Source organism: Phascolarctos cinereus, unplaced genomic scaffold (assembly GCF_003287225.1).
Source record: "Phascolarctos cinereus isolate Bilbo 61053 unplaced genomic scaffold, phaCin_HiC Scaffold_5;HRSCAF=322, whole genome shotgun sequence".
Taxonomy (NCBI): Eukaryota; Metazoa; Chordata; class Mammalia; order Diprotodontia; family Phascolarctidae; genus Phascolarctos; species Phascolarctos cinereus.
Window position 1 is genome coordinate 11,775,888 of NW_027555958.1, and position 21,708 is coordinate 11,797,595.

At 47.0% G+C, this 21,708-nt stretch overlaps 1 protein-coding gene across 1 annotated transcript; it reads left to right on the forward strand.

Moving 5' to 3' along the window:
• The first annotated feature begins 372 nt into the window (after nt 1–372).
• Nucleotides 373–20,818, forward strand: CUNH2orf72 (chromosome unknown C2orf72 homolog). Its single transcript, XM_020972252.2, is given in 4 exon segments — nt 373–698; nt 701–1,298; nt 12,600–12,710; nt 15,560–20,818. Coding segments are annotated over 4 exon segments (1,032 nt in total). The 5' UTR covers nt 373–467; the 3' UTR covers nt 15,652–20,818.
• Nucleotides 20,819–21,708: the final 890 nt, after the last annotated feature.

Below are 21,708 nucleotides of genomic sequence, written 5' to 3' on the forward strand. Positions count from 1 at the left end.
TCGATGGTAGCTAGTTCCAGTTGGGTTCTAGGGAATCTGGGACCGAGTCCTAGTGCCTCAGTTTCTCCCTGGGTTCTCTCGGGGAAAGGGAAAGAATGAATGATTGAGCCTTCGGGGAAGGCACAGAATGGCTGGGCTCGAAGATTCCTTCGTGGCCCCAGCAATGACCCCTGAATGGACGTTTTCCGGCTGCGGGAGTGGGTTGGCAAAGGTTCCCTACCCCCGCAGCGTTCCAAATCCTCAAGGTCGGCGCCCCGGGAATGGCAGAAAAATGGGGCGGCACGTGAGCCCCTGGTCGGGAGGGGGGCGAGGGGGTTGGTGCCAGAGCCTCAGCCCGGCTGCGGGGGCGTGTCCCGGGGCGGGCATCCCCAGGCCCCGGCTGAGGAGGGGCCAGCCTGGTGGCCGCGGAGGGGCCAGCGGCGGCCAGAGACTCAGTGCAGGGCGGAGGGCGCGGGCCGAGCGGGGCCATGGAGCGTGGGGTGGCGGAGGCGGCTGGGCCCGGGGACCTGCTGCAGGCCCTGCTGGAGGGCGCCGGGGGCCGGGGCCGGGTGCTTCTGGTGGCTGAGCTGTGGGAGCGGGAACAGAGCCGCAGCCTAATGAGGGACTTCGCCCGCCACGTCTTCCCGGAGCCGCGGGAGGAAGAGGAGGAAGAGGAGGAGGAAGCAGAAGAGAAGGAGGAGGAGGAGGAGGAGGAGGAGGAGGAGGAGGAGGAGAGGAGGAGGAGGAGGAGGAAGAGGAGGCGCGGGCGGCTGGCAGCAAGCCCGGAGGCCCGCAGGAGGCGGAGGCTGGGGAGGCCAGCGGTAAGCCCGGAGGCCCGCAGGAGGCGGCGGCGGCGCGGGCTCCTGGCAGCGGACCCCCGGAGCGGGCCATCCGCTCCCCACTCGTGTTCGTGCTGTGCCGAGAAGCTTCTCTGCGGGCCCCGGAGCCGCGCCTGCGCCTGCGGGAGATCCTGCGGGACGTGCGCGCTCGGCGGCGGCAGCGGCCTCGTTGGCGGCCCAGGTGGCGGCCCCTTCCTTGGGGGCACGCGGGGGACTGCGGTGGAGGAGGCGGCGCAGCGCTAGTCGGGGTGCTGGTGGAGGAGCCTGGCGGCGGCCGCGCCAACAGCCAAGGCGCGGAGGAGGGAAGCGAGGCCGAGGCCATGCACCTGCTGGAGGCACTGTTGCGCTCCGTGTTCGGTCGGGACGCGGGCGGCCCAGTGCAGGCGGCCTCCTACTGCCCCGTGCGTCCGAGCAGCGCCGCAGAAGTGCAGAGCGCAGCCTGCAGGGCCTTGCGAGCAGCCGCGGGCCAGCGGCCTCCAGGTCAGCCGGGCCGGAGGCCGGGGAAGCAGGCTGGGGGGTGGGGGGGCAAGAAGTAGGGGCGGGCCGGGGAAGGAGTCCCGGAGCCAGCTTGTCGGGCAGCCCTCCTTCTACAGAGGAGGAAACTGAGGCCTAGCCATAGAGGAGGAGTGGACTTGCCCAAGGTCACAGGGCTAGAAAGTGGCAGGGGCACGGTTTTAATCCAACCCTCTTAGGGTGTGAGAAGGGGCCTTAGAGCTCATAGAATCCACTTCCACTCGTTTTACAGAAGGGGAAACCAAGTCCCAGAGAGATTCAGACTCTGGGGAGGTAATGGGGGTTTGTCCCTTGGCTCCAGCACTTACAGTGGGACATGCTTTCTCTAGCTAGGACAGCTGGCCCAGGCCTCTGGCAGTGAGTGGGCAGCACCGGGCCCCATGCGCCACTACTGTCCTAGGAGCCCCCCTCCCCATGTCCTAGCAGCCATGGTGCCACTCTGGGGCTGTCCTTTCTCCCTTTCTAGCTCCCCCCTCCATTCTCTGTCCTCCTGGGCTGGAGCCCTGGCAGGCTTTGGGGGAGGGGGACAGACTGCTGCTTCTCGGGGTAACTGTGCATGTGAGGGTATGAAGCCTCACCTTGTCAAGGCTCTGCCTCTTAACTGCAAAATTTGCACCTCACCTGGGAGACAAACAGCTTGAGTTGGGGATGCTTTCTGTGTGTGTGGATATGAGGAGGAATGGATGGTCGGGAAATGGAAGAAATGAAACATGGGGATATTGGAAAGAGACCTGGACTCTTAGGAGGGTACCCTGGCGTTCCAGACCTTGCTCTGCCACTTACTGTGTGACCTTGGGCAGATCTTTTTCCATCTCTGGGCCTCAATTTCCCGCCTCTGTAAAAGGGGGGGGTGTATCACATGATCTCTGAGGTCCATTCCAGCTAAAAGTCCAAGAGGACCTGGATCCAACCCCCAGCTGTCACTTCATCCCTGTGTGTTGAGGGCAAATCCCTTCATTTGTCTCCATCTCCCTTTTCTTATCAGGTAGGGGGCTGGAGTAGACAATCTCTATCCAAGGTCCTGCCCAGCTCCCTGATTCAGAAACCTGGAGAAGGCTGGGAGCTAGAGGATGGGGAAGGACCAGGACCGAAGAAGCACTTGGGGAAGTGTCCATGAATAAAGGCATTTTTGGGAATAAGCCCTGGGATCCAGGCATGGACTGGAGTGAATTGAAGGGGAGGCAGGGAGGTCTTGGATGTTAGCCACAAACTCCAGAGGCCCTGGTGGCTGAGTAACCCAGATGACCTTGATTTTCTGGAGGAGGGAGCTGAAACAGGAGCAACTGAGATATTTTCAGGAAATGAGAGTTCTAGTTCTCCAGTCACATGACCTAAGTTCATATCCAGCCCTGCCATTTACTACCTGTGTGACCTTGGACAGATCCCTTCCCCTCTCCCAGCCTCAGTGTTCTCCTTTGTAAGATGAGAGAATTGGGCTAAATGGACTCTGAGCTCCCTTCCAGGGCTACATCTATCATGCTAAATCTTTTAACTTATCTAGATCTTAGTTTCCTTGTCTATAAAAAAGGAGGAAGTTGGATTAGGTGTCCTCTGACATCCTTCCTAGCTCTTAACCTATGAGTCAAAGTCTCCTACGATTTCTAGGCCTCGGCTGTGTTTGTAAATCGAAGGGATGGGCCTGGATAAGGCAGGGGTGAGGCTCCTTCTAGCTGTAACACTTTAGGACTCTGAGAGAGCTGGAGAGTGCAGGCATCCAGAGATGAGAGGCCCAGGAAGGCACTGAGACAGCTCAGCACTGGAGAGAATGTTGAGGTCTGCCCCCCTAAAGGGTCCACAGGATCATGGATTTTCAAATCTGGAATTTGAGAGGTCCAGGGAGCATGTAGGCTCTTGAGACATCTCAGATGGAAGGAAAACAAGGTAAAATCCGTGCAATATGAGATCAGTTGAAGAGAGTGGCTACTTTAGCCTGGAAAAGAGAATGCTGAGGATGGACTGGAGCACCTTGAGGGTGGAGTCAAGGCCCGGAGCCAAGAAAGCCTGAAATCCAGGTCTTCCTTTGATGCTCATGATGGGCATGACCTGGGTCTAACTGTGCCTGAGATCTGAACCTCAGTTTCCTCATCTCTAAAATGAGAGGGATGAATTAGGTGGAATCTTAGAGCCTGTGAAGCTCAAAATCAATGTCTTTTTACTCCTGTCTTCAGACATTTGAAGGGCTGTAATAGGGAAGAAGGATTAGCTTTGTTGCTTTTGGCCCCTGGTCAAAATGGGGGGAAATTGTGTAAACTCAGTGTCAAGGAAAACTCCCTACCATTTTGAGCTTTTGCAGAGTGGAGTGGGCAGTGGGGGGTGGGACGGAGAGAGAATGGAGCCTGGTGCACACTGGTGGTAGCCAAGCAAGGTTACCTGGTTGTTTGTCCTGTGCTGTATGGAGCATCCTTGATCTGGCGCAGGTTGGGCTAGCTAGTGGAGGTCCCTTCCAACTCAGAGAGCCTGTGTTCTGTGAGACCAGAGGCTGTGAAGTGAGCAGAAGCAGGGGCTTGGAGAGGTCAGCTTCAAGGGCAGCTTCCTGTGATGGGCGTGGGAGGCTGGCCCATTCTCTTCTTGTGGCCTCTCTAGCCTGCCTATGGGGGCATTCTCAGACATCTGAGACTCTGTGTGACCCACCAAAATCCTCCCTTCCTTTTAGAGCAGGGCAGCAATTTTCTCCATCTTGTCTCCCCATCATTGAGGGATGGGTGCCCTACTCTCATCCAGAAATGTCTCAGAATGTCCCAGACATTTAGTAGCACTAACAACTTCTCTGTTTTCTAGGGAGTGGGAAGGGGAGAGAGAAAGTGCCTTCTCAGAGGGTGAGAAGATGATCCAGTGGCTTGGGACAGGCTTCACACACTCTCTAAAGGCAGAAGAAGATGTAGATTTGTTCTGCCTAGCCCCAGAAGTCAAGACAAGTAGCAGCGAGGCTGGGAAAGGGAGAGTGGGGTAGTGAATTTTACAGAGATGGAAAGAACTGGCCAATATGATCGCTGAGCTGCTCTCAGCGAAACTTGAATGTTCATGGTGAGGAGGAGAGGTGCCATAGGACTGCAGAAGGCCAAATGTCCTGATTTTCCAAAAATGGAAGAGAAGAGACTCTAAATTATAGGTCAGCAAGTTTGACCTCAATTTCTGGCAAAATTGTAGAGCAGATCATTAAAAAGCATCCAGAAAAGGAAGTGGTGATTACCGAGGAGCAGCCAGTCTACTGGGCTACATGGAGAAGAGACCAGGCGGGACCCACCTGCTTCCTCTGCTTTTGACAGAGCTGCTACCTTGGGAGACTGAGAGCTGCTGTTGATATCGTTTACCTCAATTTAGGCAAAGCGTTCGATGAAGTGTCACATTCTCTTCTTGTAGAAAAGATGGAGTGATGCAGGCTCAATGAGAATCCAATTAGGCAGATTCAGAACTATAGTTGTTGAGTGGCTGAACCCAAAGAATAGTGAGTAGCTAGCTGTTCCTAGTCACTGTGACAGGAGGTTTCGCGGGAAGGGCCCTAGCAACCTGAGCTTGGCCCTGTGACATTTAACACGGTATCAATGACTTGGCTGGAAGCCCAGCTGGCATCCTTACCACAGTGAGGTGGCATGGAGTCAGGGACACCTGAACTCAGATCAGACACATCCTAGCTGTGTGACCCTGGGAGAGTCACTTGATGCAGTTTCTTCATCTGTAAAATGGGGATCATAATAGCACCTACCTCCCAGGGTTGTCATGAGGATCAAATGAGATAAATTGTAAAGTGCTTTGGAAACCTAGTAAACATAGTAAGCACTATATTATTATTATTATTATTACTATTGTATAGCCTCTCACCTGAACTCAGAGAATTCCTCTCTTCCTCCAAGACTCAATTGAAGTCCCACCTTGGATAAGCTTTCCTTACCTGGGGGGGTTGGGGGGCCCAAGCTGCCTGTCCCTCCCTCCCTAAACTAATCCCCACGTGTAATGTAAATTCCTTGAGGGCAGGGGTTATTTCCCTTCTGTCTCTGCATACTCAGCATCTAGCACACAGCAGGCGCTAAATAAAAGCTTGTTAACTAAATGCTTAGGAAACTGTTTAGGGTGCTAGGAGGTGAAGTGACTCACACAGGGTAATGCAGCCAGTATGTGTCCAGAGCAGGACCTGAACCCAATTCCTCCCTCTTTTTCTGCTATATGCAACCCACTCTAATCCCCCCTTCCCCTTAAAAAAGAAAATCCAAAAGAGTTGTTTTCTCTCCCTCTACCGCTTAGGCTACTGATGTAAATAAAGTCAAGGTCCATCTCTCTGAATGAAACAGGAAACCACCCCCATCATTGTCATAGCCCTCCCTTCCATTATCTCCACTTTAAAATAGGGAGTAAGGCTTCATTATTCTGCCACAGCATTTATGTATATAGTACCTTATATTAATATTATGATATGCCTATGTATTTTATATACATATATATGGAGAGATAGAGAGAGAGAGAGAGAGAGAGAGAGAGAGAGACGGAGACAGAGACAGAGAAACAGAGAGAGACAGAGAAACAGAGAGAGAGACAGAGACAGAGAAGAGAGAGAGAGATTGAGAGAGAGAGTGTGTGAGAGAGAGAGAAGAGAGAGAGAGAGAGAGAGAGAGGAGAGAGACAGAGACAGAGAAGAGAGAGAGGAGAGAGAGAGAGAGAGAGAGAGAGAGAGAGAGAGAGAGAGAGAAAGAGAGAGAGAGACAGAGAGAGAGAGTGAGAGTGAGAGAGACAGAGAGAGACAGAGAAAGAGAGAGAGAGAGTATTGGGAAACACCAATAAGCATTTACTGAGCACATACTATATAGCAGATACTGTGCTTGGAACTACAGAGACAAAGACCTAAAGGAAATAGTGCTTGACTTTAAGGGAGCTTACATTCCAGCATTCAATCAACAAACATTTACTTACTGTGTACCAGGCACTGGGCTAGGCTCTGGGAAGGCAAAGACACAAAGGAAAACAGTCTCTGACCTCAAGGAGCTAGTGGTCAGATAACTGAAGCTTTACTGCTCTGAGCTGCCAAAACCTACCGAAAAATCTAAATGTGGGGGAGGGGAGAGTCCATTATCCACATTGTACATATCACGTACGTCCTTCACATCCAGGAAAAGATCATTCCACCTCTCTTTCTTATTGTCACCATCTCTTGGAGATGTGCTGCCATTCAGTCCTGGGGATCCTTTTGAGGTACAGAGGGCTAGCTGCCTGCTGGCCATCTCCACTTGCCTGTCCCATAAGCATCTCTACCTATCTAAGCATGTGTCAAATAGAAGCTGTGCTCTTCTCCCCAACACCCACACTTCCTGCTAATTTCCTTATTTCTGTCCAAGGTACCACTTTTCTTCTAGTCATCCAAGTTTGTAACCTGGTTGTTGTTGTTGTTCAGTTAAGGCTGACTCTTTGTGACCCCATTTGGGGTTTTCTTGGCGATACTGAAGTGGTTTACCATTTCCTTCTCCACTTCACTTTACAGATGAAGGAACTGAGGCAAAGAGGGTGAAGTCATTAAGTGTCTGAGGCCAGATTTGAACTGAGGAAGATGAGTCTTCCGAGCTCCAGGTCTGGTTCTCTATCCACTGGGCCACCTGGCTGTCCTTACAACCTCAACTTTTCTCTCTCCTTCAACCCTCATTTAATCCCTTGCCAAGTCTTGTCATTTCTACCTCCACAATATTCCTTGACTTGGGCTCCTTCTTTCCACTCATGTGGTCACTGCCTTCATTGAGGTCCTGAGCCCCTCTCACCCTCAACAAACTCCTAATGATCTCTGCTTCTAGTCTGTCTCCTCCCTAACCCCTCCTCCACACAGGTTCCAACATGTTCTCTACTTCATATCTACAGTAACTTTAATTTTTAAAAGTCAGTTTTCAGGTCTCTTATTGTGTAACTTTATAAAATAGATGGATTATGAAGCTTACTTGTATTCATTGCTGATAGCAACCTCACCCTCATTTTCTCAGGGAGAATGGGGGCCAATTGAGCCTCTGAGCAATGTAAACTCTACCAAGAGAGAGAGCTGATATAGCAGTGAAAGATTTACTCCCCTAGAGATTGTAGAACCATAGTTTACAACAATAACTATTACTACTACTACCATTAATCATAATAACAGCACTAATAATGTACAAGTTTAATCATGTCACTTCCATGATCCACAATTATGGGTAGCTCCCTATTGCCTCCAGGACAGCCTCTTTCTCTCTCTCTCTCTCTCTCTCTCTTTCTTTTTAGTTTTCAACATTTTCTTCTATAAGATTTTGAGTTCTAAATTTCCCCCCCCCAAGAAGGTAAATAATCTGATATAGGCTCTACATGTACAATCATATTAAACATATTTCCACATTAGTTATGTTGTGAAATAAGAATCAGAACAAAAGGGAAAAACCATGAGAAAGAAAAAAACAAAACAAAATTAAAAAAAAGCAAATAGTATGCTTTGATCTGCATTCAGACTCCATAGTTCTTTCTCTGGATGTGGATAGCATTTTTCATCATGAATATTTTGTAATTGTCTTAGATCATTGCATGGCTGAGAAAGGCTAAGTCTATCAAAGTAGGTCCTTGCCCAATGTTGCTGTTACTGTGTATAATGTTCTCCTGGTTCTGCTCACTTCACTCAGCATCAGTTCATGTAAGTCTTTCTAGGTTTTTCTGAAATCTGCCTGCTCATCATTTCTTATGGAATAAGAGTTTTCCATTACATTCATATACCACAATTTGTACAGCCATTCCCCAATTGATCGGCATCCCCTCAATTTCCAGTTCTTTGCCACCATGAAAAGAGCTGCTATAAATATTTTGTACATGTGGGTCCTCTTTCCTTTTTTATGATCTCTTTGGGATACAGACCTAGTAGTGGTATTGCTGGATCAAAGAGTATGCAGTTTTACAGCCCTTTGGGCATAGTTCCAAATTGCTCTCCAGAACGGTTGGATCAGTTCACAACTCCACCAACAATGCAGCAGTGTTCCAATTTTCCCACATCTTCTCCTACATTTATCATTTTCCTGTTTTGTCATGTTAGCCAATCCGATAGATGTGATGTGGTACTTCAGAGTTGTTTTAATTTGCATTTCTCTAATCAATAGTGATTTAGAGCATTTTTTCTTTTGACTATAGATAGCTTTAATTTCTTCATCTGAAAATTACCTGTTCGTATCCTTTGACCATTTATCAGTTGGGGAATGAATTGTATTCTTATAAATTTGACTCAGTTCTCTATATATTTTAGAAATGAGGCCTTTAGCAGAGACACTGGCTGTCAAAATTGTTTCCCAGCTTTCTTCTTCCCTTCTAATCTTGGTTACGTTGGCTTTGCTTGTGCAAAAACTTTTTAATTTAATGTAATCAAGATTATCCATTTCAAAATGTTCTCTTTCTCCTGTTTGGTCATAAATTCCTCCCTCCACCATAGATCTGACAGGTAAACTATTCCTTGCTCTCCTAATTTTCTTATAGTACCACCCTTTATATCTAAATCATGTACCCATTTTGACTTTATCTTGGTATATGATGTAAGGTGTTGGTCTATGCCTAGTTTCTGCCATATTATTTTCCAGTTTCCCCAGCAGTTCTTGTTAAATAATGAATTCTTATCCCAGAAGCTGGAGTCTTTGGGTTTGTCAAACAGTAGATTACTATAGTCATTGACTACTGTGTCTTGTGTACCTAACCTATCCCACTGATCCACCACTCTATTTCTTAGCCAGTACCTAGTAGTTTTGATGATTACAGCTTTATAATACAGTTTAAGATCAGGTACAGCTAGACCACCTTCCCTTGCATTTTTCATTAGTTCTCTTGATATTCTAGACCTATTGTTCTTCCAGACAAATTTTGTTATTGTTTTTTTCTAACTCTTTAAAATAATTTTTGGTAGTTTGATTGGTATGGCACTGAATGAGTAAATTAATTTAGGTAGAATTGTTATTTTTATTATATTAGCTCCACCTACTCATGAGCAACTGGTGTTTTTCCAATTATTTCAATCTGACTTCATTTGTGTGAAAAGTGTTTTGTAATTGTGTTCATATGGTTCCTGGGTTTGTCTCGGCTGGTAGACTCCCAAATATTTTATATTGTATACATTTTTTTTGACCTGGCAGTCCTAATACCAAGGTATAGATGCCTAAGGAAGTCAAAAGACAGTACAATAGGTCTTATATATACTAGGGTGGGTGCCCACTGATTGGGTTATGACTGAAAAGAAAAGACTGTATTATACATGAGCAGTGGGATATTATTGTGCAGTGAGGAGTGAGGGAGGAGGAGCCTGAGGTAGGGGATAGAGGACAGAGTCAGGAGGACCCAAGTCTGTAGTCTGCCTGTGCCGTAAGCTCTCAGGACCTCTGGGGAGCTCTGGAAGATGACTGTGTTTGACACTATGGAGCTCCTTCTCCTCCTCAGTACCTTCTGCTCATCCTTAACCCTCATTCACCCTACAGAGCCAACCTGGTGCCAAATCTTGTTTCTACCTTCATGATAACTCTCATACACATCCTCTTCCCTCCATTCCTGCAACACAGACCTGGATTATCGTAGAAGCAATTATGAAACCTTGCCTACCTGCATTCATCAGTGACGGCAATCTCAGCCACTTCTGGTTACTCTTCCTGCCCCTAGTCCCCCCTGACTCCAGTGTATCCTCCTGCCCCAAAGTTGGTCTCCTAAAAGACAGATCTAACCACATCATTCCCCTGCTCAAGAAATCCTAATGCCTCCCTGTTACCTCCAGGATCAAATATAAAGGCCTTTGGAAGTTAGAGTTCTTTCCAACCTGGTCCCTTCCTACCTTTCCAGTCTTCTTAGACTGTCTGTTCACATATTCTGTGATTCAGCTGCACTGGCCTAAATGCCACTGCTCACCCTCAACCCTCCCCCCCATGTCCTGTATCTGTATCTGGTGCTGGCTGTCTCCCAGAAACCTCCCCTGCCTTCCTTCTCTCGGTGGTTACTTTCTATCTGTTCTGTATTTATTTGTTCTGAACAGTTAGTTACAAATTATCTCCCCCCCCTAGAAGGTGAACTCCTCAAGGGCAGGGTCTGGTTTTCTCTTCCTTTGTATCCCTAGTTCTTAGCACAGTGACTGACACATAGTAGCTCCTTAAGAAATGCCTGCTGACTGACTCATAGATGATAGAATAGGAGCATTTGGACAGGGGGTTTCCTCAAGGTGAGTTCCTGGTCCAATGAACTCACAGTCCCAGTTAAAAAAAGAAAAAGAAAAAGAAAAATTTGAAGAATTTGGAGAAACATAGGAAGATACACATGAACTGATGCTGAGAAAAAAATAGAATCAAGAAAACAGTTCACCCAATAATTACAATGTAAAGAAAATAATTCTAAAGGAAATAAAACTTTGAGTATAGAAAAAAAAACCCAATGAAAGCCTTGGAAAGTAAAGAATGCAATATTCTTTCTCACCCTTAGCAGAAAGGTGGGGGGTGGCTAGGGCAGAATACTGTCCCCTCAGGAATATTTTCCTTTGATTCCACCCGCAGATGGGGAAGGAAATTGGAAATGATTGTAATATACAATAAAATCTATCATAAATATATCCTAAAACTTTTCTTTAAAGGAAAAGTCTTCCTCCTAGTGAGGCAGGGAGGCACAGTGGTAACACACAGTTAGTGTCTACCTATTATGTGCTAAGCGTTTTACAAATTGTCTCACTTGGACTGGAGGGGCTCTCTGAAGAGCTGGGGTCTTGAGCTTTGAGGCTTGGGGGTTTGAAGGAGGCTGGATGGTATAGTGGGGAGGCCAAAGGAGAGCCCTATGCCCCTCCATCCCCACAATGGGGGCAGAGTGTTGAACTGAATTGACTGGCTGTGGATTTGGAATTCACGTCCAGATTCTGAATCTGCTGCTTCCTCTGTGAGACCTTGGACAAGTCCCTTCTAGCTCTCAACCTGACCATCGAGGACTTTTATTTCCCAGCTTTCTGGCTGGGTTCCAGATAGCTGAGATTGTTAGATAAGTGGCCTCAAGAAAACTGAGGTGGTTCAAACAAATTAACAAAGAGATACAGGTCAGTTTTTCATTCTTGTTTAATGATGGTCATCTCAAAAATGCCATAATCCTCTAGGCCTGGGGCACTTAAATGGGGGCCTGGGAACTTTCTTATGTTGTTCTAAATATTTTGATAACTATATTTTGATGTAATTGGTTTCCTTTGTAATCCTATGTATTTCATTCAATTAAAAACTATTCTGTGAAGGGGTTCATACCGTAATAAATTTTCTCCCTGTTTGGGGACTGAATATCAGGGGGAAGTGACTAATTTTGAGAGTCAGCCTGGTATATTGCATGGGTACTGGCCTTGGTGTCAGGAAGACTTGGGCTCAAAACATTTGCTAGCAGTGTGACTATGGACAAATCACTTAACCTCTCTGTGCCTCAGTTTCCCCATCTGTAAAATAAGGAAATTGGACTTAGTGGCTTCTAAGGTCTTTTCCAGCTCTGAATGTAGCATTCTGTGGTCTTGGTCCCTTCTTTGGTTTTAGACAATTACAATGTGCTGAAGTATCACTTTCATAAGTTTATCTTCCTAGGACTTCCACATGTTGAACCTTCTTCCCCTTCCTTCCTTCCTTCCTTCTTTCCTTCCTTCCTTCCTTCCTTCTTTCCTTCCTTCCTTCCTCTTTATTTCTTTCCTTCCTTCTTTCTTCCCTTTCTTTTTTCTTCCTCCCTCTTTATTTCTTTCCTTCTTTCTTCCTTCTTTCTTTCTCTTCCTTCCTTCCTTCCTTCTTTTCTTCCTTCCTTCCTTCCTTCTTTCCTTTCTTTCCTTCCTTTTCTTTCTTTCTTTCTTTCTTTCTTTCTTTCTTTCTTCTTTCTTTTCTTCTCTTCTCCTTTCTTTCTTCTTTCCTTCTTCTTTCTTCTTTCTTTCTTTCTTTTCTTTTCTTTCTTTCTTTCTTTCTTTCTTTCTTCTTCTTTCTTTCTTCTTTCTTTCTTTCTTTCTTCTTTCTTTCTTTCTTTCTTTCTTCTTCCTCCTTCCTTCCTTCCTCTTTCTTTCTTTCTTTCTTCTTCTTTCTTCTTTCTTTCTTTCTTTCTTTCTTCTTTCTTTCTTTCTTTCTTTCTTTCTTTCTTTCTTTCTTTCTTTCTTTCTTTCTTTCTTTCTTTCTTTCTCTGAAGGATGTAAGATATGGTAGGCTCTTAGCACCATGGAAGGCCTTTCTTTGGGAACTCCAAGTCTTCCTAAGTGGGGCCCATGGCTGAATACTGTGCTTCTCTCTATGTCTGACCCCATGTCTCTTGGTGTGTTCTGTCTTCCCACAGAGAGGCTGAGGGAGAGGCTGGGATTCCAAAGGCTGCTAGGATGTTTTCCTTGGTCATCATGGAGCAGGAGGAAGGGCTGGGCCAACACCACTACCACCAGCCCAGCTGAGGGTACGTGTATCCCATTCTGTGATGGGGCGAATCTCCAGGCCTGGTGGGGACAGTGCCTTCCCTTCTCTTCTGTGCCTTCCCCAGGGAAGCCACTCATCTGGACCCAGGCCCCCAGGCTTCTGCCTAACTCCTGATTCCCTCCCCTTTCCCACCAATGGTCCCTCTACTCTGACCTCTCCAGAGACCTCAGTTCCCTTTTCTGGACATTTCCCTGTCTCTTTTAGAATGTGAATGGATGAATGAACGAGAAACATTCATCAGGTCCCTCCTATGTGCCAGGCACTGCGCTAGGCACTGGGGAGGATAGGGAGGCGGGGGATACAAACACAAAGACAGACATGCTCTTCCCTTAAGGAGAAGACATCTGAAAAGGGGGAGAGAGCACATCCAGGGAAGTGGTGTCGTTGGGAGGGAGGCCTGGTCTGAGGAGTCCCGGGATGCTGAAGGAAGCCTTTGAGGAGGAAATTAGCATTTATTAGGTGCCTACTGTGTGCCAGGCACTGTGCTAAGTGCTTGATAAATATGATCTCATTGGGACAGTTAATTGACATGCCCTTTCTGGGAGTAAGCTTTGGTTTGGTATATCTTTGATTATTAATCCCAGATGAAGTTCATTCCTTCATTTATTTTCTCATTCATTCTTCTAGAACTGCCCTTTGGGCAGCTTTCTCTGGAAACTGGGTCCCAAGAGTATCCCAATGAGCATAGATTAGATGCTGGTTAACACCTCCTCACTTTCTTTTCCTCTATCTCTCATCTCTCCTGTTTCTTGTCTCCTTCAAAACTAGTCCTGGGGGCAGCTAGATGGTGCAGTGGATAGAGCCCCAGCCCTGGAGTCAGGAGGACCTGAGTTCAAAGCCGGCCTCAGACACATGATACTCGCTGTCCGGGTGACCCTGGGCAAGTCACTTAACCCCAATTGCCTTGCAAAACACAAAAACCAAAACCCTAGTCCTGGAAAGTCAGAACCAAGAGTAAGTACAAGAAGCCAAGTTGGGCTTGACGTCAGGAAGAAGCTTCCTGATGATCGAAGCTGTCCAAAAGAGGCCCAGGGTGCCTGGACAGGTGGTGAGCTCATTGTCACTCCGAGTCTTCCAGCAGAGGTTAAATGTCAATGGTTGAGGATGTCCTAGAGAGAGAGGATTCTTACTAAAATAAGTTGGACTGGAAGGTCTCCTGCCTGCTCTCATTCTATCACTTCAGCTTCTTGGGCCTCAGTTTCCTCTTCTATAAAATGATGGGTTTAGACTAGATGGCCCTTCTAACTCTGCGCTCCTATGATTCACTCACTCGCTTATTCATTCATTCATCCATTCATCAGTGGCTGCTAGAACTTACCAGGATCAAGGTCCAATGCCAAGTGCCATGGTAGGGGGTGGGGGTGGGGATACAAAGATGAATAAGATGTGGTGCAGAAAAGATCACTGGCTTGGAAGTCTGAGAAGTGGGTTTGAATTCAGGCTCTGACACTGAATGATCCTGGACAAATCAGGTTCCCTCCCTTGCCCTCAATTTCCCCTTCTATAAAATGAAACAATTAGACTATGTGAACTTTGAGTACCCTTGTGGTTCTTGTAGAGTGAAAAGAATGCTGGATTTGGAGTCAGAGGACCTGGGTTTAAATCCTGACTCTGTCATTTACTATCTGTATGACCTTGGACAAGTCCTTTCCCTTCCCTGGCCTCAGTTTACTCATCTCTAAAATGAGAGATGGGACTAGATCCTTTCCAGCTTTGACGTTCGGTGATTCTACCACCTTTCCCTTCTCAAGTATCTTTAGATCTTTTAGTAGTCCAGAGCAAAAGAAGCCCAGACCGCCCAGGAAAGGCTCATATCATAGAAAAGGGAAAATTTTGATATTTTCATCTTGGGAGTCCCTTGACCACGAAGAAAAGGCTCTCTCTTCTCTCTCTCTCTCTCTCACACACACACACACACACACACACACACACACACACACACACACACAAACATTTCCTTTCCTCTCTTCTTTCCTTCTTCCTTCCTCCTTTTCTTTCCCTTCCTTCCTTCCCTTCTTCCTTCTTTCCCTTTCTTCCTTCTTTCCTTTCTTTTCTTTCTTTCTTTCTTCTTTTCTTCCTTCCTAGTTGCCATTGATATAGAGTTTTAAGATGATGATTAGAGCTGACTTTATATAGCGCCAGGAGATAATAATAATAACATCTGATACATATAATGCTCCATAACTGACATTTGAATAGAAGCCTTTAAGACAGTCCTAATAATCCCTGACATTTCTGCACTTGGTGATTGTAGCCCTTGAAGGCCATTGTAACAGCTGCTATTACCTGCTGATATAAGGTTCACAAAGTGAGCAGCCCATTTGGAAGACCCAGCTCATATCAGTGGCCACACTGCCTCCCTCTCACTGGCAGGGCATCTGGGAGGGCTTCCTTGTGTCTGGCATGGGGGGGGGAGGGAAGATGCATTCTAAAGTATCAAAGGATTACCTCCATGCCTTAGTGTCTCGTGCGATCTAGATGCCCTTACTCACTTTTCTCTTAGGTGCCCAAGAAGAAAGTACAGATGAATCTTGAAGGATTCTTGTGTCTATAAGATCAGGGCATCCAGCTTGGGCAGACCTCTTGGGCTGGCCCAGATGACCAAAGACATTCAGACCTGCCAACACTCAGGGTTGCCAATCTGTTGATTAACATCCCCCCCACCCCCAGCCAACGACATGCCCAAGGCTCAGATGAGCCACTCTCAGACACAACTGGGCTGTCACGTACTTCCCGGCTTACTCACTGGGTCACTTGGCCTTGTCCCCTGTTTGATTCTTCTTCCCTTTCCTTTCTCCTGGCTACCCCCTCCCCTTCTCTCTGCTGCAGATGGTTTCCAGGACCCCTCAGAGGAGCTGGCACTGACAGTTCTGTCTCCCAATGGACACTGTGAGGACATCGAGGGAAGGACAGGGGCCTAGATGCCCCAGGCCACCACCCAGATCCTGGAGTGACAGGCTGTGAGCACCAATGGGACTTAGGACCTTTGGGTTCTGTTCCTGCCCCTGCCTCATCTTGAAGGCTGGAGCTGGGCCGTTCCCTATTCTATGCTCCAATCTGTCTCCATCCCAAGTGGAAAGTGATGGTACCTGCCACCTCTATACCTTTCACTAGTGTGGTGAGACAGGGTTGGTGATCAGAGAAGAAGTGTGCCTCACTGACCTGAGCAGCGGATGGCAAAATTGGGCTTTCTGGGATCTGCTCCTAGCCCAGAGCTATCTTACTCTGTGTTCAAGGCTGTTACTTCATTACTCTATGCCTCAGTTTATCAGTCTGTAAATTGAAAGGAAGATACACCCACCTTGTAGTGGTGTTATATGAAGTCCCTACCTTGGGAAGGGTGACATAGGACTTTGTAGATCTACAGTGTTATAGAAATCTCCATGTTGGTCAATGTGCGTGATGGGCTTTGCGTGTGTGCTCAGTCATACACATTCCTCATTTCCACTATCATGTAGTGGAAAGAACATTAACCTAGAATTTAGGATACCTAGGCTCTGACACTAGCTCACTAACTGAAAAACTAGGGGCCTCCACTGCCTTATCTGTAGAATGAAGGGAATGGACCATGTGACCTTAAAAGGTCTTTTCCAGCTATGACATTCCTAGATTGCGTCCTCGAGAATAAATAGATACACCTCGAGGATAAATAAATACACTGTAAAAAAAGTCTCTTAAAAGCACTGGAAGTTCAAGCCAAGTCTATACATAATTTGACTTTTTAGTGTTTCACTGATGCCCTTTGCTTTTATACCATAACATTTTCTTTAGCCCCCTAGGTTACCACCAAGAAAAAATATTGAAGTAGAATTGATCAGCACCGGGAGCTGTCCTGATGGCAGAGCCCTCCCACTCTGAGATAGTCACTTCTGCCTCTCCACTGAGAGGAGGGAGGCACAATTCATTATCTTGGTCTGGGATTAAGATGGTTTATTTGAACTCTTCGGGCTCTGATGGCCTTTTAGTGTCAACAAGTCTTTACATTATTGCACTCGCTGTAATACCACTCATTTTTTCCCTAATAGATAAAGCACACACTTCTGAAAGTTCTTTAGAGAGTCATGGTAAGAACCTTGCACTGTACATCATAGCTGGTTCTAGGGTCTACTTTGCCACAAATGTTTGTCACCTCATTTTTCTGAACTTCAGTTTCTTTCTCTGTAAGATGAGAGTCTGAATTCAATCTCTGAGGCCCCATCCAGCTCTAAAATTCAGTGGTTCTTTTGTTTTTATATCCTATTTATTTCAGAATCTATCCCACCTCTGTCCCCTACCCAGAAGCTTTCCCTTGTGATGAAGCTCTGGCTCCCTTTCCCAGAGCCAGGCAGCTGACCTCTCCCCTTCAGAGTTCTAAGGTTCTTGAGGGGTTGGGGTATTTCTTCTCTACTTCCATGAGCCCCCCACCAGCCATGTTTCCCCCTATTGTTAGGGACCTAAGACTAATGCCCTAGTTCCATCAAACCACTTAAAATCTCTTGGCTTTTACAAAGGGGTATTTACTTCAAAGATATAGCAAGGACAAATGTACAAACATTTTCCCCAATGCCCCTGGGGTATCCTCTCCCTCATTAGATTAGTTCCTACATAACAGTGACCCCATCAAGTTTACATTCAATGGTATCATCCAGTGGTTGACTGATCCTTGCCCCAGCTACTTCTGGGCTCAGAGCCCCAAAGTTATTTCTGAAGACAATCAATTCTTCCTTATTCCTCAAGCATCAGTGCTATGTTGGTTATAAAATCCAACCTAGATTCCAGCTCCCAGATTCCTGTAACTCAGTCTCCCGACCTTCTGAAACTCCCATGGTTGGAGTCTCTACTATCTACATCCAGATTTGAAAAGTGCACATGAAAAGGCCAAGGATGGAGGTTTCTTTCTTGGGTCACATGGCTTTGGAGAAGCCCCCAAATCTTTCCCATGATGGCATGATCTCTATGAGCAAAGAAGCCTCTGAATAAAGCAAAGTGTGATGAAGAGGGAGTGGCCAATGGCAACAGGTGAAGATCCCCCCTTTCTGCATTTAGTTTGCCACTGGAACCAGTTATAGAATGTCTATATGTGCTCTCCCCTCTTCCAAGAAGCTTCCCATTCATATCATTACAATTCTCCAGGAAGCAAGTTCCCCAAATGTCCTTCCATGTAGAGAGGTTGTATCAGTCAAAGAAGTTGATAGGGTCTGTACATGTGTCAGACCCCCATTACAACAAAACAGAAAAGAGAGATGAAGCAGATTCATTGAAACGAGCCCATCAAATCAAGTCTGACCATGTATGCAATGTTTGGCACCCATAGTCCCCCACCTTGCCAAGAAGAGAGGGTCGTCCCTCTTCTCATCTCTTCTCCATGGCCAATCGTGATCATGACCAGCTCTGCCTAGATTACTTCATAGAAGAGGCTGACGGCTAGACTTCTCAGTGCCCCAGCCCCCAGATTCTTCTCTTGGAGCAGTTATGAATAGAGAACAGAATTCAGCTGGGAGCAGGCTGAGAGCCCAGGAAGGGAATGATTCTGCAGCCTTGTGAGAAGGGAGACTTCCATTCTGTGGCCCCTCATCTGGCAATGTTGGCCCTGGGAGCTGGGTTCCCCATCAAGCAGATTGAATGAAGAGGAAATTAGTGGTCGGGGGTGGGAGGTAACTAGAAATAGGAATCATTGCAGATCTTAGCTTCCAGTGGGGGTCAGAGCTAGCCCTGAGGCCATTCAGTCATTGTTCTGAGTGACAGCCTTCCCCTTAGTGTCCAGGAATCAGAGCCTTTTCTGAAGAGCCAAGTGAGCCAGTTATTCATTTCCCTAGGGAAATTAGGAGCTCCTTTCCGCGCTGCCCCCCAGTCTATGAGGAAGAGGGCTGGGCTAGAATCCAAAGTCAGCTCTTGGTTCCTTTCTGAGGATGCCCAGTCTGATGGAAGGGTGGGCCACTTCTGCCAAGACATTTCAATGCTCTGTGTTTCCCATTTAGCAAATGAAGTGATGCCAGCTTCCACCTCGGAAAGCTGTCTCCAGGGGACGAGTGTGTGCCAGGAGTGGCTGAGAGACCAGGCAATTTCACCAGACAGTGAAACTACCCCTGGCGTTTGGCGGGCTGGTTGTTGTTTGTTTGCATCACATTTTTATGGCTGATCTCTTTTGTTTTTATATCACCTTCATCTCCCGTGAGAAGCAAGGTAGCATAGCAGATGGAGCTGGCTTCACAACCAGGGAGACCTGGGTTCAAGACCTGCCTTTGACCCATACAGGCTCTGTGACCCTGGGCAAGTCACTTGATGCTTCAGGTGACACTTTCTTTTTCTTTTTTCTTTTTTCTCTTGCCTTTTGGTGAGGCAATCAGGGGTCGCACAGCTAGTAAGTGTCATGTGTCTGAGGCCGGATTTGAACTCAGGTCCTCCTGATTCCAAGGTTGGAGCTTATCCACTGCACCACCTAGCTGCCCCCTCAGGCAACACTTTCAGATAAGATGCAGAGTGGGAGAGGCCTGACCCCCTCTACCAACTTGGGTGGAGGCACTTTCCTTGTCTGGGAGCTCCCTATACCAATGAAATCATATATATCTAGACCCTGTCCCTATCATTTCCCAGTATATTCTTCCTGCCTCCTGGAGAGCCATTCCTTATCAAAGAGGGAAAAAAAGACCAAAAAAGAATTTCAGGAAAACTAACCAATACATTAACCACGTCTGACATTTCACAGGGTATTATATACCCATAGTCTCCCACCTCTGTAAGTAAGGGAGAGAGGAGCATCCTCAGGGCTCTTCTTTGGGGCCAAGTTTTCAAGATCTTAGTTTTAAATGGGGATGATGATGTTTCTGAGATTGCCCAGGAGGTGTAGGGGGTAGATATTTCTAGGGAGCTCTTTCCTTCCCTTTCTCTTCATTTGTCTCTTGAGTAGTGGAGACTTGTCTGCAAGATGGCTCCAGTCTCTTTTTCTGGTTTAAAATTGTCTTTTTAAATCAGTCTTTCTAATAGGCTTCTTTCCTCCCCTCCCCCCCCCCCCCCCCGCACCCATGAACCTTCCCTTCTAACAAAGCAGGGCAGGGGGAAGTTAAATAAAACTAACATATTGATCATGTTTGACAATGTATGCAGTATTCCCATAGTCCCCCACTTTGTCTTTCCAATGCTTTCCAATATTTTCTGTGAAAAGAAGACATTCTTAATTTATGTCTTAAGTGACTGCCCATTGGGTGCCTGCTATGAGCAGAAAACTGGGCTAGCAATGGAGATCCAAACCTCCCAGATTCCTGCTGATTTGAGGCTCAGCAGTGAACACTAGCCTGGGGTCTAGGTTCTGCCCTTCCTGAGCCTGTGCTTTCTGGAGCCTTTATTTCCTCATCTGTAAAGTGTTGGTGGAGGGTGGTGGATAACACTTCCATCAGCACCTACCTCCCCTACTAGGGCTGTTGGTAGGATGAGACTTTGGGAACGAATAATAATTCAGTGCCAGAGAGACAAGCTGTTACTCTTTTGGCTGTTCCCATCCCCAACTCATGAAGCCCAACAGTCCCACACCAATCTTCCTGCCCTTGAGCCTTCTCAACAAACAATATGCTCACCAAGGTTGATGCAACCATTTTTCTTCTGAAGAGAAGGTTGTTAGACCTGGAAGGAGCTTCCTTTGTGGTTTTGACCATCTCTGAGATCTTTAAAAATGGGAAGAACTCTTGGATCACCTTCATGGTCCTCCAGCTGGAGTCTGGGAGGGTCTTCTAGGAAGCCCCGGGGCCATTACTGTCTTGTTTATTTCATGTTTTTGGTATATCAATGTTTAACCTTTTCCAACAAGAAGTAACAGTCTACTTATTTAATAAAAACTAGGTAATACCTTATTTTGTCATGAATTGAGGGAAGGTGCAGACCTGCTGTGGTGCAAGGATTTCCTCACTGAGCGTTCCTTAGTCCATTGAAATCACAATGGGGCAGAAATGTTGAGGAAGGTTTTTGGTTTGTTTTGTTCTGTTTTGTTTTCGCAGTTGGGCAGGTCTTTTGCATTTCTTTGCATCCCCTTTGGTTAGTGCAGAGCCTGGAGCACAGGAGGCATAGAATGTGTGGACTGACTGTAGCATTCCATTCAATAAGCATATATGAACCATCTCTTATGTGCCTGGGAACTGTCTGCTAAGGCATGGGAATAGAAAAACAGGCATAAAACAGTCCCTGCTCTCAAGGAGCTTACATTCTCGAAAAGAAATAACCTGTGTACAGCTGAACAAATATACATAGGATACACAGCAAATACATTTGTAGGAGTAGAATGGCTCTAACAAGGCGGCGAGGGGGGGGTCAGTGGCACATGTGGTGAAGCAGTGTGGAAGGAAAGTATTCCAGCATTTATTATGCACCTACTGTGTTCCAGGTACTCTGTCAGGCGCTGGAGATACAAGGACAATAAAACAAAACAGACTGCCCCCAAAGGAAAGTATTCGCAGGCAAAGGCATCAGGGAAGAGGTGAAATGTCCAGCAGTGTAGGCAGAACCAGAAGGCAGAGGGGTGGTGAGGCCACGGAGGGAATAGCGGAAGTGAAGTGAGCTCCCTGCCTTACACCCCCAGAGCAGGTGAAATGGGCAAGAACAGGAGTATCTGCAGCGAGGGGGACTTCAAAGGAGAATACGGTGGCCATTCCTTCCCTGCTGCCCAGGTGATCACCCAGGGCAAGGGAGCCTAGGATCTGGTCGTGCTTGTTGGACACCTACTGCCGCTGGGTCACATCAAAGAGACGGGCTGCCATGTGCAGCCAGCCCTCCTGGACTCCAACGCTGCTTCCCAATTCACAGGGTCTTGGGTCAGTGCAGCTGGGCTAGGGAGTGGGGGTGGGGACCAGATCAAGAGTCTTGAGAAAGAGGCAGCTGAGATGGGAGAAATGTGGTAAACTTATAGGTTTTAAGAAGTAAAGACCCTTCAGGGTGGTACAGTGGACAAAGCCCTGCATTTAGAATGAGAGGTGTAACTAAAGTGGGACCACGGGGCTCTGCCCTAGGGCAGA